The sequence below is a fragment of the Falco naumanni genome, chromosome 11 (genome assembly GCF_017639655.2).
Source record: "Falco naumanni isolate bFalNau1 chromosome 11, bFalNau1.pat, whole genome shotgun sequence".
In the NCBI taxonomy this organism is placed as follows: Eukaryota; Metazoa; Chordata; class Aves; order Falconiformes; family Falconidae; genus Falco; species Falco naumanni.
In genome coordinates, this window is record NC_054064.1 from 24,358,296 (window position 1) to 24,374,959 (window position 16,664).

General features: G+C 40.5%; 1 protein-coding gene across 2 annotated transcripts in view; it reads right to left on the reverse strand.

Moving 5' to 3' along the window:
- Nucleotides 1-214: 214 nt before the first annotated feature.
- Nucleotides 215-16,664, reverse strand: part of TESK2 (testis associated actin remodelling kinase 2) — an 84,444-nt gene continuing 67,994 nt past the window's right edge. For both annotated transcript variants that reach the window (XM_040610175.1, XM_040610174.1), the window contains 6 exons: nt 14,341-14,423; nt 12,322-12,397; nt 10,631-10,714; nt 9,434-9,520; nt 7,286-7,421; nt 215-5,092 (listed from right to left, as the gene is read on the reverse strand). In XM_040610175.1, coding sequence (XP_040466109.1) covers nt 4,080-5,092; nt 7,286-7,421; nt 9,434-9,520; nt 10,631-10,714; nt 12,322-12,397; nt 14,341-14,423 — 1,479 coding nt within the window. In that variant the 3' untranslated portion in view covers nt 215-4,079. The remainder of the gene's footprint in view (nt 5,093-7,285; nt 7,422-9,433; nt 9,521-10,630; nt 10,715-12,321; nt 12,398-14,340; nt 14,424-16,664) is intronic.

Here is a 16,664-nt window from a genome sequence, read left to right on the forward strand (position 1 = left end):
TGCACCTCTCCAACATGGATTGAGTAGTGTAACACTTAGTAAGATAGCAGAGAGAAATAACACTGATTAACAGTGAGTTTTCTTTGTTTATAATTCAGCACAGAGTAATTGCAAATACAATCTCAAGCCAGGTATTAATGTCATTCATAGCTTAAGTAAGCATTTGAACCAGCTTTTTGATCCTAGAGTTGTCTGTTAATGACAAGACTCAGGCCTTGATTTCATTTTTATTTTGAAAGCAAGTTGGGAAAGTTTACAAAACCTGACCAAGAAAAAAATTATGAAAATATTTAACTGGATTCATCTTTGGTTACTTCTTATTGCAGTTCCAATAAAACATACACCATTTCTATAGTTCAAAAAAAAGTCAGAAGGTCAATCAACATAAAAACAAGACGTGCTTTCTTTACATATTCATAAATATCCGCAATATTAGAAAAGTTGTTTTGCAAAGATTTTTTTTCTGGCAGTGTTAACTTACTATTATACACAGGCTACAAACTTCTTCCTAAGCCTTTAATTACAAGTTGAGCTATTTACAGACTGCAAAATATTAAGACGTAAAACTCCTTCATAAATACGAAAATAGATCATCTCGCAAAGATCTTTATACTTAATCAAATATCTGGCTGCCCCTCCTCCCCAAAAAAGGTTATTTGTTTTGCATAGAAATGTAGTGACATGCAATATAAACAATAGCATTAAGTGCAAACAGGAATTATTCAAGTGTCTTTAGTTGTACTGGCAAAAAAATACCAATATTCTGTCACACATAATACACCAATGCCTCTCCAACAAGTATAAGTTTACTATAGCCCCTTGTCCGCACTGCTTTTGAGGGGCAGCAGTTTACATGCATTCTCTTAGTTGCATTTTATCAACCTGCAACCACAACAAAAATAGCTTATAACAGACCTTTAAATGAATTCAACATAGAGAGATTTAAAGTGAATTAAAAATATCTTTTCTCTCTTCAGGAAACCTAGCAATGTATAGAAAGTTTTAAAAGAGCAAGAACCGCTCCCATAAGCAAGTCAAAAATCGTGATAAAATCCAATCACAATAAAACTTTGTCACATCACCATAAAACAAGGAGTTTGCTGACCACATGTTCATATTCATGTCCACCAGCAGCTGTCAGAAAATGTCCCTCTGTAGAGGAGCACCCTCGGGTAGGCAGAAAACCTAGCAGTAGTTACTAGGTGCAACCTAGATTCAGCTTTACATAACCAAAGGGATGAGATGTACTGAGTGCCAACTGCATCCAGACCCTCGGAAACACTGGGGTTTAGCAATCACTTCGCTATTTTTAAGTGGCCTTTTACTCCAGTTTCATACCCATGCCTCTTGTCCCATGCAGACCCAGAATCCAGGAAAGGCCTGAGTTGCTATTCCTTGGCATTTCTGATATCTCCACCTCAATACAAAGAGCTAGAAAAGTTGATACATGTGCCCTATGCACGTCAGCTGGCTGTGCTGAGAGTGAACATTTAAGAAAATGAAATTTTAGCCATGCTGCTTTGTAAGAGAGCTGTTCAGGACAGGGGAACATTTTAAGAGACTGTGGTGTAAGAAAACAGATGAGGTCACTGTGATGGGTACCACAGAGGTACCCCAAGCCTGACTGCACAGGCTTTGCAGTCAGAGTCAGAGGGCATCAGGCTGCACGATGCGGTGTCGGTGCCGACAACCAGGATGAGTGGGAGCCACAGAGCAGTCAGAGGGGGGTGTGTGTGCTCTCCGAGGGGGCTGCAGGTAGCTGTAGGGTGCTGGACAGTCTCCTTGCTGCCTGGTGATCCAGAAGTAAACTATTTCTTATTATTGCTTGTTTTTCTGAAGTCACACACCTAAATGCATCTCGTGACAACAGAAGCTGGTGCTGATGGTTTCCCTCCCGAAAGATTACAATTGTATAAAAGACTGCGGGGGGAGGAGGGTGGGGGGGCCGGCACCAGGCAGGCAACGAGCTGGCAGCTGAGTTCTGCTTGCCCTGTCCTCAACGGAAATCGCGCACACGCAGCGCCAGCCATACAAGCTGCTCTGCACGCTGCAGACAGGATACACAAGACACTCTACAGATCAGCAACACCTTCACGAGGCAGAGAAGTGTGTGGGCCAACAGGGGTGAGCTTGGTAAGTATAGGTATTTTCTCTTTCAGACTCCTAACAGCTGCCTGATCTGGTATGGACTGTGCTAAGAAACTCAGTGACTGGGTTTCTTACTTAATTCTATGCAGCCACTGCAAAGGGTAACTGCTACTCAGGGTAACACATACTTCACAAGAGGAAGTCATCGTCATTATCACTCATGGAATAGTTACCTACATCTCTGGAAAGGATAAACATCTCAGCCAAGAAGGAACTAAGGCTTTCTTCTTCATCCTTTCTTTGAGATGGGAAAAGAATAGAAATAGTTTTGCTTCCATCAGAGACTAGCTTACATTTTCCACCCTTATAAGAGAGCAGAAAGAAAGGGTAACAGGCTACCTGGGTGATTCCACTGCATTACCATCTGTTCAGCAGGCATGCAATGCATACCTCACTTAGGAATGATAATACAGGTTAAAAAAAAAACTAAAAAAAATTACACATCCCATGTTGGTGGGCCTATGATACTGGAAAAGGGGAGGATGTTGCACAAACATCATCACAGAACAAGCTTTCCTGTACATCACGTCCCAGAACAGGGATCTCTGATGCCGGTTCCAGCAAGCAGCATTAAAGCTTATGTACTGCTGCTTTCACATGTACCTGCTGGTGGAGGGGGGGGGGGGGGGAAGATAATCCTATTCAGTGACAGCAGACACCAATGAAGGTAACAGCTTCTTTCTGTAGAAGAAAAAAAAAAGTTAATTTGGGACAAACTAATCTTCTTCAGTTTGAAAATTCAAAGCCCTTCTGTGAGTCTACCGTCTATCCTCTCCAAGAGCACTTGTGTGGCTGCGACACTGCTTGGCAACTTCCCCTGAGCAGGGGATTCCTGTCCTCTACCAAGCAGTCTGATTTTAAATAAAGAGCCATCATTACTGCAGTGATATCAGTGACGTGGGATGTCGTACCAGGGAGGGAGATGAACGTGACCCTTTTAGCTTAGTGTAATAGTCACCTGTGATGTAGATACTGTATTTAACTAACTATTCTGCAGAAACAGATCACAATGTTCATTCAGCTCCTAAGAGGGAACAGCCCTCGCCCCCCAAAAGCTCAGTACAACGGGTACTTTCACTGGCAGTTTCTCCAGAAGTTCAGAACTGTCAATGCCTAGAATATCGCTCTCCTCTTGAGCCCAGGGCAAATCTTCCTCCACATTCAGGTTGAGGTACATGAAGAGCTGTGCAAGGAGAGCGGTGCTTACTGCATCCCGCTTCCCTACACTAATGTGTTAACACATCATTTCCAAATCCCAAGGGAAAATAGAACACCAGGGAACAAATTCTCATTAATTGCAAAGTACTTATCATGTGACTCAGCCTGCAGATTGCAACCAGCATGAGGGGTTTTGGTTTTGCTGCTTTTGAAAGAAGAGCTTTAATGTTGCAAGAGCATTCACAGCAGCTCTGGGACCACAGAACATTCCTATGTGCTCAGCATAGCTCTGAATTATCTCTGTGCCTGTGTCTAAAACAGAGGCTCCGACTCACGTGTGTTGCTGCATAATGTTAACAAAAAATCCGCGGTGGTTTAGAGCAGCTGGTCAGTCAGAGGAAAACCTACAGGTCACTCTTTCTACCCAACATGAAGCTTAAGGCCTTGAAATGCTCCATGCTGGAATTCAGGTAAAACTTTAAGCAGCACCTGCTCTGGCTGCTGCCTCTTAGAAGGACTGTGGGGCCCACGTGGCCATTCTGGCTGGAGCAGTTCCCCCACCTAATGCAAATCAGGGAAGGGAATAAGCACAGTTTGAAATAAAGTTAAAATAATCAGTCTCTCCAGACACTGTCTGCAGCTATCTGCTTGACAGCCAGTTCCTACCGTCTGCTGAGTCTCTTTCAAACGGGAAGCCCAGCACTATAGAAAAACAGTTTAAGCAACTGGGAACGAGAGTTCCCTCAAGGACATGCTCAGTTTGAGGCCTCTCTTCATATGTCACAAGTTGACTGTGTGCTGCCACTTGCTGAGATGTTGGAGGAGGTCTGAGACAACGGGGCAGGACTGTCCCCATCCTGCTCCCTGAAGGGCCATGCCTCTCTCTTCAGCTCAGTGGAAGGACTAACACTGAACAGAGGCTTTGTAGACTCTAGAGGAGTACTTTTCAGTAGGTTGTCTTCCACCTCCATCTCTTCAGAAGGGAGACAACCTGCAAACACTTGTGAGGAGCCATGTCCCTCAGAGTTCACTGAATTCTCAACTGGGAGTTCTTTGTAAGACAGCGGCTCAGGCTGGGCCAGCGCTAATGGTTGATTACATGCTGGATCTCCACATGTGTTCTCAACAGGGCAAAACCCATTTTCCTCCTGCGCCACTGGCCCATCTGAACAGTCCATATCCTCCTCTTGTCCTGGCAAAGGAAGAAATTCTGACCTGTGAGGTTTGGCTTGAAAGGGGGGAATCTCTGACACACCATATTTACTGCTACTCAGGAGTTTTTGCCGAACCTCTGCACCCAGCTGGATTGGGTCACACCTGCTGACAGTTGAAGACAGTCCCCCAAACAGGCCATATTCCTTGTGCAGCAATTCAGGGGAGAGTGGAAGTGACCTGCATCTCCTCCCAGGAAGATGGGAAAATTCTTGCCAGTCTGTGCTATACGCCTGCCGGAACTGGGACTGGCTGGCTTTCAGGCCTCCACCTGCCTCTGGAGAATGTAAGTCAAACACCAGGGAAATCACAGACTTGCTTGGCATGTCAAAGAATTTGATCTTCCCCCCCTTGAGGTCCTCCCGGGCACTGAAGGGATTAACTTTCCGGCCTAACCCTTTGTTTGGCGTATAGTAGGGGTCCTGCACATTTATCTTCCTGGAAGGCTTGCGGGAGAAGATATCCGACTGGCTGCGTGACAACCAGATATTCCGACGTGGACGAGGTGACTTGGGTGGGATCTTATCATCCAGGGAACTCAAACGTTTTACTCCTGGTCCTTTTTCAATTGCCCCTGAGTAGAAGAAGAGAAATACTCTTAGCTTAAAGGTGCTATACACCTGCATGTCTGCTCACTTGCAGAACCTTCATGATAACTGTAAAGAAAAACCTGCATTTCTGATGTTCCAAAGTATCTTCTGTAAGCACCATCTGCTCGTTCCTTACAAGTTCCTGCACAAACGCAAGCACACCATTCTCTTCTCCTCAGTGCATTATTGGTTTCAAACATGGAGATTTGGCAACCCTGTCCACGGTACCTTTTAAAATTAAAAGTACCTTTTAAATGTAGTTTGGATTGTCTTACATTTAAAATATTTCCTCCTCTTTACTCATATCTCAGGCTAATCAGAAGTCATCTTGAAGACCTGAGGAAATGCAAATTCAGCTAATGGCATCTTACTTCCCTAGGCACTGAAATTGGACTGCTTCTTTATCACTTTATGATGAAGTCTGCCACCCACGTTATGAGGGATGCTAACTTGGCAAGACAATGTTGTCTTCAGAAAAAACAAAGGAGGAAACTGTACAAAAATTTGGTACAAATGAGGAATTCTTTTCTTCTTCTATCCAAACCCTGTATTTTAGGTCCCCTTCAAACCTCCTTACTGCTAGTACCCTGAACACAGCAGAGATGGCACGGGGTGGTCTTGGAGAAGAACAATTTGCATGTTTCTAGATTTATCATTCTGGCTTCCAGCAGAGGTTGCCCAAGATCTGTTGATGATAATGACCATGAAAGAGAATAAGTACAAAACACAGTTACCAAAGGATCTGGGACTTTTTCACCCTGATGGGAAAAGTCTAAGACCAAAATAAATGCCCCTCCTGATACCAAGAAAAGTTGAGATGATTCCATTCCAGCCTTCATTCAGTTCGTTATCTGATACAGAAACTAGGGATATATGAGAGTTTGACCCTAAAAAGTAGCAGTTAAAAAGGTGTACATATGCATATACATTTGCACACAGGCACACACACAGACATATTTTTCAATAGGTATCTATATATAAATAAAAGCTGTAACACTAGAACAAGATGGGAAAATTTAACAGTTTAGGAAAAGATTCTAACTCCTTGAGTGTTTGAGTCATGCATCTGCCACTGGCTCTCAAGGTGCCTCTGAAGAGCTATGGTAAAACAATAACAAATATAAAGAAGCGATATCTCCTTTTGATTACCACTTCCAGAATAAGCAGATATGGATTTCCCCTTTTCCCCTTCAATACTACCACAGTTTAGACTATAGTCACTCCACCTAGTAAAGACTATGCAAGTGAAAGAACAGTACATAATACTTCTTTAAGAAGATACAAATCTGACATGTAGTCCAAAGGAAGAATGCCAGAAAAATGAAAACAAACCAAACTAAACACCCAAACCAAAAATTTTCCTTTTTAACTGATACCTCTTTCAGAGGTTTTCCAGGTGTGGGAGAACTACCACATGCATGCACTCCATGCGGTTAAAAAACAGAACTTACTTCAATCTATAACCATGTTGCAGATATATATATACACACGCCTATCTATTGTGTATTTACAGATATGCAATATGAGAAACCATTTTTACTGCAGTCTTAAGTTTCCAGTGCCAGAAGTCTACTAACATAAAAGATACCCAAGTGAGAATGTCCCCGCCTACAAGAAGTGTTTGCAGTTTGCTCCCCACACCAGGTGGCACTCGACAGCTTTAGAGAAAGCCCTTCAAGGCCAGCATTCCCAAGCAGCTCCGGGACCCATCTTTTCCCCAGTCTTTCAGAGTATTACTTTATAATACTCTTGCATCTTCTCTGCTCGTCCTCCAAAAGGAATTTAAGAAGCTTCTAAGTGTTACACGTAATATACACCCAAAAGAAATTATGTATATGCACTAAGCATGGCAGGGACAAAGTAGAAGTTGATGGATTTTCATATACTATTAGCAACTTACAAAACCGTTCCCAAATGAACTCTGTATTTCCCCTCAAGAGCTTGTGGGCAGAATCTTTTGAGGCACTTTAAGAAACAGTTAGCTGTTTTTTTCCCAAAGGACACTCCGCCAGGCAAAGTATATAGTATTGCTCCAGAATAATTTTCAGGCTTTTGAGTAAAATAATTCATAAGCTGTAAATAATACCATATATAGCTAAAATTCCAGTCTTCAAAATATGAAGCATTGTTCCCTCTTGCTATTAGCCTGCAGCAATGCTTGTGTGCAATACACTTACCTTTGGGTTTTCTTTCACTGTTGTCAAGGTTCAAAAACTTTCTCTCCCTCTCCGAGTCCTCGTTTCTCAGACGGTTTAAAATCTCCTCCAGTGTTTTGACAATATCAGCAAATGAAGGACGCAACTTTGGATCCATCTGTGAATGCACAGAAATCAAATACATTCATGTGGGTTTGTCCATGCTATTTTACTTAAATGGTGGTCAGAGAGAGGGACAATCTGAAGGAACTGAGGAAATTCAAAATCATCCTAAGGAGTGTGTTGTCATTGCAAAAAACCTAAGTAAAGCAGGGGAAAAGTAGTATTCTGTCCTAGCTTATGTATATTACACCTCTTCACATTTAATTATCAACTTGTATGAAAAGGATTTATTTTAAATTGAAAAGGTGGGAAGCTGCTAGATTCAGGGCTTGCAAAGAGGTTTTGTTTAGTTGTTTGTTTTAAACAGCTTTTATAGTTCAAGGGTTTCTTTCTGGACTCCATTTATCAGTCAGAGATTATATATCAATGTTATTTCAAAAGGACTAAACAGAACAACTTGGCTGTCTCATTCTTTCAGAGTTTGTAATTCTTCCATCATCTCCCTGTGGCTTTAATTAAAACCCACCTAAATGGCATCGCTAATTGTAAAGTTTAAAAAGTTGTATCTTTCCATCTGCTAGTAAGCCTTACTACTTGGTGTACTGGTCTGTCTTGTGTGGAAGCATGTCTGGTTACATAATCTGACAAAGTAATGTAATAGAAATAAACCCCATCTTTGCCCAAGTAAAATATCCCCCTTCCTGCCCCCTCAGTATGTATTCAGTTTGTATTTATATATTCACCATAGTAGAAATGGATCTCTAAACAAAGTCCAACACTAAAATTGTACTAGAGGGGAAGCAGCTTGCTTTAAGTAGTAACTTAGAAGGCACGTCATCATTTTGAACGTTGATCCTGTATATATGTTACAGGTTTACTGTAGGTAACAATTACTAATTCAGCAGCTGAAAGTTAACCTCATTACACTATTAAAAAAGATTCCGCTTGACCTCATTCCTGTTTCTAGCCCTCTAAAAGCTTTTTCAGAACAGACAAGCCCAGACAGATCTCGCCTCTGGTACAAAGAGAACAGTGCTGGTTTGTACACAATAAACCCCAAAGACCTCCCTGCTACTGCCTTGCAGGTCCTGAGATGGATCTTTCTGAAGAGAACTGGTATGGTCAGCAATGCCAGAACAACTAGCAACACAAGGTAAAACCTAAAAATTCATACGTACAATAATTAAAAAAATAAACAAATCATACTTGAAGCGCTCAAGAGCGGCAAGAAGGTTTTTCTAATGTAGCAGGTGGAATTTCCTGGCATAAGAAAACATCTTTTTCTGCTTTCCCTATTTCACTGAAAGAGCAGAGCAGGGGCAACACCAAAGCACACACTCTGTACTCTGACAAATTTACTGATTTGCTTAGGGAGCTGTTGCAAGCTACAGGGAGTAAGAAGAGCTCTCGGGCTATTTTAACTTGTGCTAGGTAAGATCCAGGACAAGAGCAGCAATGGAAAAATGACTCTGAGCAACATTTGCTTCTTCCATCCCTGAGCAGTCCAGCCCCTGCTCAAATGGAATAGAACATTCTTCCTCAAGGCAGCAGTTGTCCACAGCTTGTGCTGGTAAGCTTTTTGTATGATCATACATGATTACAAGTATTTGCACAAGTAGGCTTATAGTTGTTGGGGAGCCTGAAGTTTTACTTGATTTGTTTGTCCCCTCTACTTGTGAGAACAACTCAGAACTATTTCTTCACAGCTCAGTAGGTCTGTACACAATAACAGCTGGATTTTGTCAGCCTGAGGGCCAGCCGGTATCAATAGCATACAACTGGTTATGATCAGCCTGAGCAGCCTGCAAGAAGCTGTTCAGTGTGCCAGACCTGTTTGTTTGGCATGACAGAACACAGAATTGCAAAAACTGAAAGTAGACCTTTTTGCAAGGGGAAAGGAAGGGTTATAAAAACTGCAAGGGACTTTCTGGGTTATCAGAATATACACTGCTTTTATAGGTAGGCTCTTCAAGTCTGTTCTGTAAACGCTTTAAGCTCTATCTTGAAAAGCCAGGGGGATTTAGAGAACTCCAGTTTAGGCCTCACCCATTCACTTAAGATACTCACATTACAGCAGTTGAAGGCCAGCTGGAGGAAGTCAGGGGGACAGTCTCCCACCATGTGCTGGAAGGCATCATAATCTAATCCAAAATTCTGTACAAATGAAAACACAGCATAGAGATATAAAAGAGGTCTGGCCCAAGGCATCATCTTTTCAGGGTGTCCCTACATGGAGTTATCAGAAATAACCATGAACACCATCTCTCAGCAGCCACATACAGAGGTTTTGGAGAAAACTTCACGCACGCTCCGAACTGCAGCATTCCCAATGGGGATTATTTGATACAAGATATCTGTAAGAGAATCAGCTGACTTCGAATCCCATCCTTCTTCTGGACTCAGCTGCAATCCATTGCACTTGAAGAGCTGCCTGTGCGGATCTGGAAGCAGTATCTTATACTATGGCGTTTCATCATGGTAACTTTCACAGTGTGAATTAACAGCCTGCTATAAAACCAGAGGCCTCACTATGATGAAAATCTATCAATTAAAATGGTTAATTTTTCAGTGGATGGTAGACTGGTAATATAAACTATCCAGTTCATTAAATGCACTTCTAGAAAATTTGAAGGGCAGAGAAACAACAGGATCTCTTACCTGCCACAGCTCAAGACCTAAGCAATTCTGTGTTTTCAGAACAGGAGGTGGATAAACAATTTGGAAGACCCCCCACATAGAGGGGCAAAAGCTACTCTGCAGATGGGACTCAACCAAAAGGCAACTGAAGAACATAAGTATTTCATTTAATTAGTCAATTCTAGCTCAGATCAGTGCTTAACACACCCCATACAAAAATAAGGGTGAGTATATTTTAGCTGCTGCTAACATAGCTCCTGCCCCTTTCACAAGGAGAGGCTGCTTAGTGGGTGCAGCGTGCCAAAAGTGCTGCTCTGAGCCGGGCAAGAAGTCTACACAAGCTAGTCACTCTACAAAAGCAAGGTCGCTGCAATGCTTTCAATGTTCTGCCAGTTAGGGGCAGAAAGGATTTCCCATGAGGACTGCAGCTGGACAACGTTTCTATGAAAGCACCTTCAATGGAGCTTCTTACAATAACAGCACAGAAGAACAAAAGCCTTTTAGAGGCTATTTTTCATGTAACACCTATTCACCGTATCTTTGGCAGCAGTGCCAAAAGTTGTAAAGGCCCGCCATATCGTGGCACACCTACCACCCACCACCACTGTCACAAACACAACCACTTACCTCTGTGCGAGGGAGATAGTCTGGATCTGCCTGTATTCTTGCTATAATCTCACACAGAATTATACCATAGGAGAACACATCCGCCTGAAAGAGAAAAAAAAATAAAAATAGCCACATGGTTCTGCTATGAATACTCAGCGTTCTTATCGGCCACTGGGTTTCTCCCTACCCCAAATGGTTATCATGAAACAACGAAACAAACACCGCAGCCTTACAGCAGTAAGCAACTGCATTATAGCTAACATCTTCCATGTGAAGGAACACATGCTCACAGTAAAGCATTCTTGTTGCACAGCAGCAATAATAACTAAACCTCTTTCAAGAAAAAAAACATCAAACCACTCAATTTCGCAATGTAAAAAAAATATAATTAAATCCTTCCTGGCACAAAGAATAGTGAAGTTGCATTTGATGTCTTACAAATGGGAGTAATTAAAAGCATAGCCAAAACATGATATATCACTGTGGTTAGAAAGAGAGGTTTAGAATACACATGATCACAGCTTATCCAGAACATTAATGCTGGTTTTAAGAAAAATATTCATTTTTCTCTTCTCACAGTTCAGTACCTCTGGAGAAAAGTGTCTTTCCCAAAGCTTGAGATACCTAGTTAACACTGTCAGCATCAATTTCCACTGAAATTTCCATGACACTTAGCAATCACCTGACTACCCCTGGAGCTGCACAGTTCGTCAGATTTTGAACCACCTGAATTTATCATGTAATGAAATTTAGGGAAATATGGCACACGAGTCTACGGAGCAGAAGCTGGCATTCCTCATCCCTTACATATTGCACAGGCTTATAGGTCACTTTTCATGCTGATGAGGTATGAGGCCTGCTTCCTCTTTAGTCCTACATGCCTTAGGGTTAGTGAAGAATGTGGCACCATAGATTTGGGTACTTTATTATTAATTTAGATCAATTGGAACTCTTAAAAAAGCTTTGAAATGGTAATTACTGCATTCATTACTGAGGTAGCTACTGCTTTCCTGCAAGTTAAAAGTACCACCAATTAAATTAAAGTAGTAATTATTGACTACTAGATATAAAAAGGTACAGGATGTGGGCTTTATCACAGAAAAGCTGTGCTTGCAAGGCTGAAGTAGACTATGTTGCACATGGGAGAGAAAATCCTATGTAAAGAGCAGCTTGATTGAAAATACTACTAAAATCCAGCGTGATCTGATCCTCCTCTGAAAGAAACATTTTCCAATGCTGCATATAGGAAAACTTAGAAATACCTTTGGAGAGCATTTTTATTCGGGTATCTTACCTTGAGAAATGTTGGGGGTTTAAAATTTTTTTAATTAAAAGAATTGTACAAGTTTACATACAGACCTTTTACTTCTACCCAGATTTCACTAACGTATGGTCAGGGAAGCAATCCCACTACATTTCTCATGAGACTTGGTTAAATTAAGTTGTGTTAGGCCAACAAGCCATTACCGTATTTCTGCATGCAGGCTGTTTGAGAACGAAACTAGCGTAATAGTGAATTATGGTAAAGGTAATTCTATTTTTGTATAAGAATCCATACTATGAATTAAAAATACTAGCTAATCAACTCAACTCTCCCTCAGTCCGAATGACCTACTGAGTACAGATATGTCACAAATGAAAAGAATAAGTTTAATATTATGGAAATTCTAAACCTTCTATATAACTATTGAAGAGAAACATGTACCTACTTTTTCATTGTAAGGTTCATCTCTGAGAACTTCTGGTGCCATCCAGAAGGGTGAACCCACCACTGGTAACTTCTCACTACATAGATATGGAATAGAAAGGGGGAAAGGAGAGTGGGGTGGGGGAACATCAAGAAGAACCATTAATTAAATGCTCAGACATCACTACTAACTTTCTGTAACTCCAAGGATCTGCAGAAACTTTCACCAGATGAAGTAGATACAATTGGATTCCAAAGCATGCTGTATTTTACACTGGTTTCCCACTGGAATCACTGGAACATTCAATAGCAGGAAGAGGAGGTGAAAGAAAAATGTTTCAATCAATTACTCGTATTTAATTTCCAGTTTCCAAGTGCCTGGCCACTTAAAATAATATTTTTTAAATTTTAAGGTCATGGCTGTTCAATAGTTTTGGTTTCCAAACTCTTGGCAGAGCTGGCTCCTTTACCTAAACGTTTATGGACAGCAGTTTCAGGCTAGATGTCAGGTTCTCCATCCATGCAGCAAGACATGCAGGTATCCACCTCCGCATGTATATTCAGAGATAAGCAGCTCTGAAAGTATTCAGCACAGCCTGCTTGCAAATGGTATTTAAAAAAAAAAAAGCCAAGATTGACCAGATAAATCCTTTAATAGGGAAAAATTAAAAGTAATCAGAATAGAGCCGATTTGAAAAATCTGTAATGTTTCCATATGGCTGAATACGGGGGCCTTAAAGGCTTCCAGCTTGCCAGCCAGCTGACTCTGAATGAATACCTATTAAAAAAAAAAAAAAAAAAGAAAAAAAAAAGAAAAAAAAAAAGAGGCCTCAAAATAGCATGGCTTGCTAGCCAGCAAACTGGAAGCAACCTCCATTTTCAAATGCAGTAAGACTAGATCAAACCAGAATGGTGCCTAATGTAACAATTTTATTACCTTGTTTGTTTTAGTATCAAGCTACCTTAACTTCAGCTATCACTTACTCTCTGTTTTCAGGGCATCTGGGTATTAAAGTGGTGCCCTCCTGATTTTGTGACGGGTTCTTAGGAATACAGCTGAAGCTTTCAGCACCTTATGGGGCAGAGAGTCCGCAGCAGCACACAAGATACACATTGGCTGTATTATCAGTAGTTTGGAAATTAAGATGTTCACTTTAATAAGATTTTAGGTCAGTATTTCATCAATGTCAATGCAAGCCTTCAGACCTCCCAAGATACACGTTTAGGATGTGTACAGTTTAAAGACAGTGCAGAGCTGAGATCTACTTGTACTGTTTCCTTTACAGTCAAAAGAGCTGGAAGGCTTTTATTTATTTTATGCAGAAGCACATTTCACAGTCAGAATACTCTGAAATACACAAGTCAATATACAGAGAGAACAATGACATCCTTGTCCTTGATCTCCCTAAAGGAGGAATGACAAAAGGACTATTTCCAATTGTGACAACAGCTTGTGACAGTCACCTATGCATTCCTCTAATGAGTTAAGATTATAATTTCATCCTAGGGAAAGCAAAATGGTGACCTACTGTTAGACAGTAATTTTAGTATCTCTTTATTATAAACCTGAATCTTAACAACTAACACAGAGGTTAAAGAAAATAATACTGGAATGCCACTGAATATTTTTTATGAAAATGGAAAGAAGCTAATTAAAGTTGTTTGGAATTATCAGAGGACATTTATTACAAAATCATCCCAATTGAGAATGCTGATTTTTCTGTTTGCTTTGTTGTGTGGTTTTTTGTTTCGGTGGGTTTTTTGGATTTTTTTTTAACTTAGAAGATCTACTAAAAAGCTTGAGTAAATCCTCTACTCAACTGGAGCATTTCTGAAGAATAAATGTCACCAACTAAATCTGTCAAAATGGACAATATCAAAATTAAGGCTAGAGCGTTTTGGTCATCCAACCTGCAATTCTAGATGGAAGACTGAGGATATTTTTTGCTAATTTTGATTCAGAATGCAACAATAGCCTCAGTGATCCTTCTGGCCTGCAATCACACTGCAACTCTTGCTGTATTTTGATTAGTTCACGTACCTGTGATCAGGAATTTTCTCTGCTAAACCGAAGTCTCCCACTATTGCTGAGTATCCGTTCTCATCATGTTTTATTAAGCAGTTCTGGGAACAAATCAAAAATAATAATTAAAGAAAACAAACAAACAAAACAAAACAAAAAAACCACCAGAAGAGTTATTGTCTGGGAATTTAATCCCTATACCATTTGTTTATTTATTTTTAATCTGGAACTAGACTAAAAGATACTGTTTGGAAGACATTCATCTATGGGAAGCTTTTCTCTGAAAGAAACCACCTTTTCCCCTACCCTTCCCCCTGCAAAATCACATGTCTGTCAAACTTAAGATGCTGCAAACAGCCTTACCCTTAGTTAATAATCCACTTTAAAACTTGCTGAGAAAGCAAGCAGCCACAGGCAGCACATACCCAGCTAGGTTCTAGCAAAAATGGAGATGATTTAGCTCCCTTACTGCTCAAGTATTTGATACATGCTGTTCACCATGACACCTTAACTTTTGCCTTTACTATTTCCCTGTACCTGACCAGCATACAAGAACAAAGCAGACTCTAAATGCCTTTGTATATTTTGTTGCATTAACTACTGAAAAGGAACTCACTACTTTGCAGTAATTTCCATCAGAAAATACAAGATGCGACAAAGTTATATGTAAAGTCTCAAGTAAAATTATTTATTCTACAGTACATTGTAAAACATGATTTAAGGGAAAAGGCTAATAAGGAAAAGCTGTCAACCCTTTCCTTTCAGAGATGCCCTCCAGTGTCAGGAGGGAGAGCAATTTAAGGACATACACAGATCATTCTGGTCTGGCTACTGTATCACATCACACACAAGGTATTACAGATTTATTTTTGTTATTTATTTACAATTCTGAGAAATATGCTTTGATCATTCCAGTACCACATCTTTTCCCTTCTCACCAAACTAATTGATAGCTGACTTCCCTACGTGGTTTTTTTTTTCTGTCCTGCAGTAGGTGGAGCAAGGCAGAGAATTCATTCCGTTAGCACACGCCTTGCTCTGTATCCTTCTGCAGGCAGTACAATAGCAGCGACAGGCAGCAAAACCACTGCCGACTCCTACAGAGTGGTACCCTGCATTAATTAGCTAAACAGCAGGAAACACTTTCTAGCTTTATTGTGCTTGGATGTACAAAAGCCCCTTGCTGTCCCCAGAGCATTAGCTTGCCTGTATAATGCAACTATCAAGTAAAGCGAGTCCCTTGTCTAAAAGATCAAGTTCAGGTCATCGCTGTTTACATTATTCAGGGATGACTGTGGCTCAGGCCATGAAGTGAGTTTTCTTTCTGCCAATTAAAAGGTTAAGCAAGCCACTCCTGCAATCATGTAAAGAACATGCAATGCCAGCCTCTTGAACACAGGCCAGGCTCCTGAGATTCAAAGTTTTATTTGTTTAGCATGACTCGAGCATAAGTACAGTTAGTCTGGAGATTCATAAACATGTACCAAGTTAAATCAACTATGCTTGCCCAAAGAGCTGCAAAGCTTCTCAGTTATGGCCTTTGTTATCTTTTATCAAAGAGCACATTCATTCAGCTTGCCTCTGTTTAAATATTTGGTAAGTGGACTTACAACTGAGAAGGATAAAACTTTTCTGAAAAATCTTAGTGATTCAGACAAGTGGAATTTCATTGTGTACCACACAGAAACAAGTCCATGAGGACACCAGAGATTTTGCAGTGTACAAGAATGCTGACACTACTTTATGCAGCAAAATATCAGGTTATTTTCTGCCATAAATTTCTTAGCAATTAAAGATTATTCGTAATTTGACATTAAAAAAATAACCAAACTATACGATTCATAAAAGAAGAAGTTTTAAAATCTAGATTTCCTTCTTGCATTACCTTTGACTATTTACATTTTGTTCATTTTGAGTAGCAAAACTGCAGTAGTCCATTTTGCCTTCTGGGTTTTTTTGATTAGGGTTATTCTCCAATAAACCCTGGTCTCTAAAATTTCAAAGGAACACTTAAATCCAGACTAAGGACAATTTTCAGCGTAACAAAGAACTGTAGAAACATTGATATTGACCTTAATATCTGCAATAATTTACAGGAATGCTTTGATACCAAAAGGAGACTGAAACACAACATCATCCTCAAAGCAAATTTTCCTTCAGCTTCTTACCAGTATATGACCACATTCCATTAGACAGCAATACATCACCAGCTGAAGATGAACAATCTTACCCCCCACCCAGCCTCAGGCAGTCCCAGCTCTCAGGTACAGCACTCAACTATTATATGAGTAGATTATTCCTAGATAAATCATAAATTAAGCCAATGGTGCATCCCATCTAGC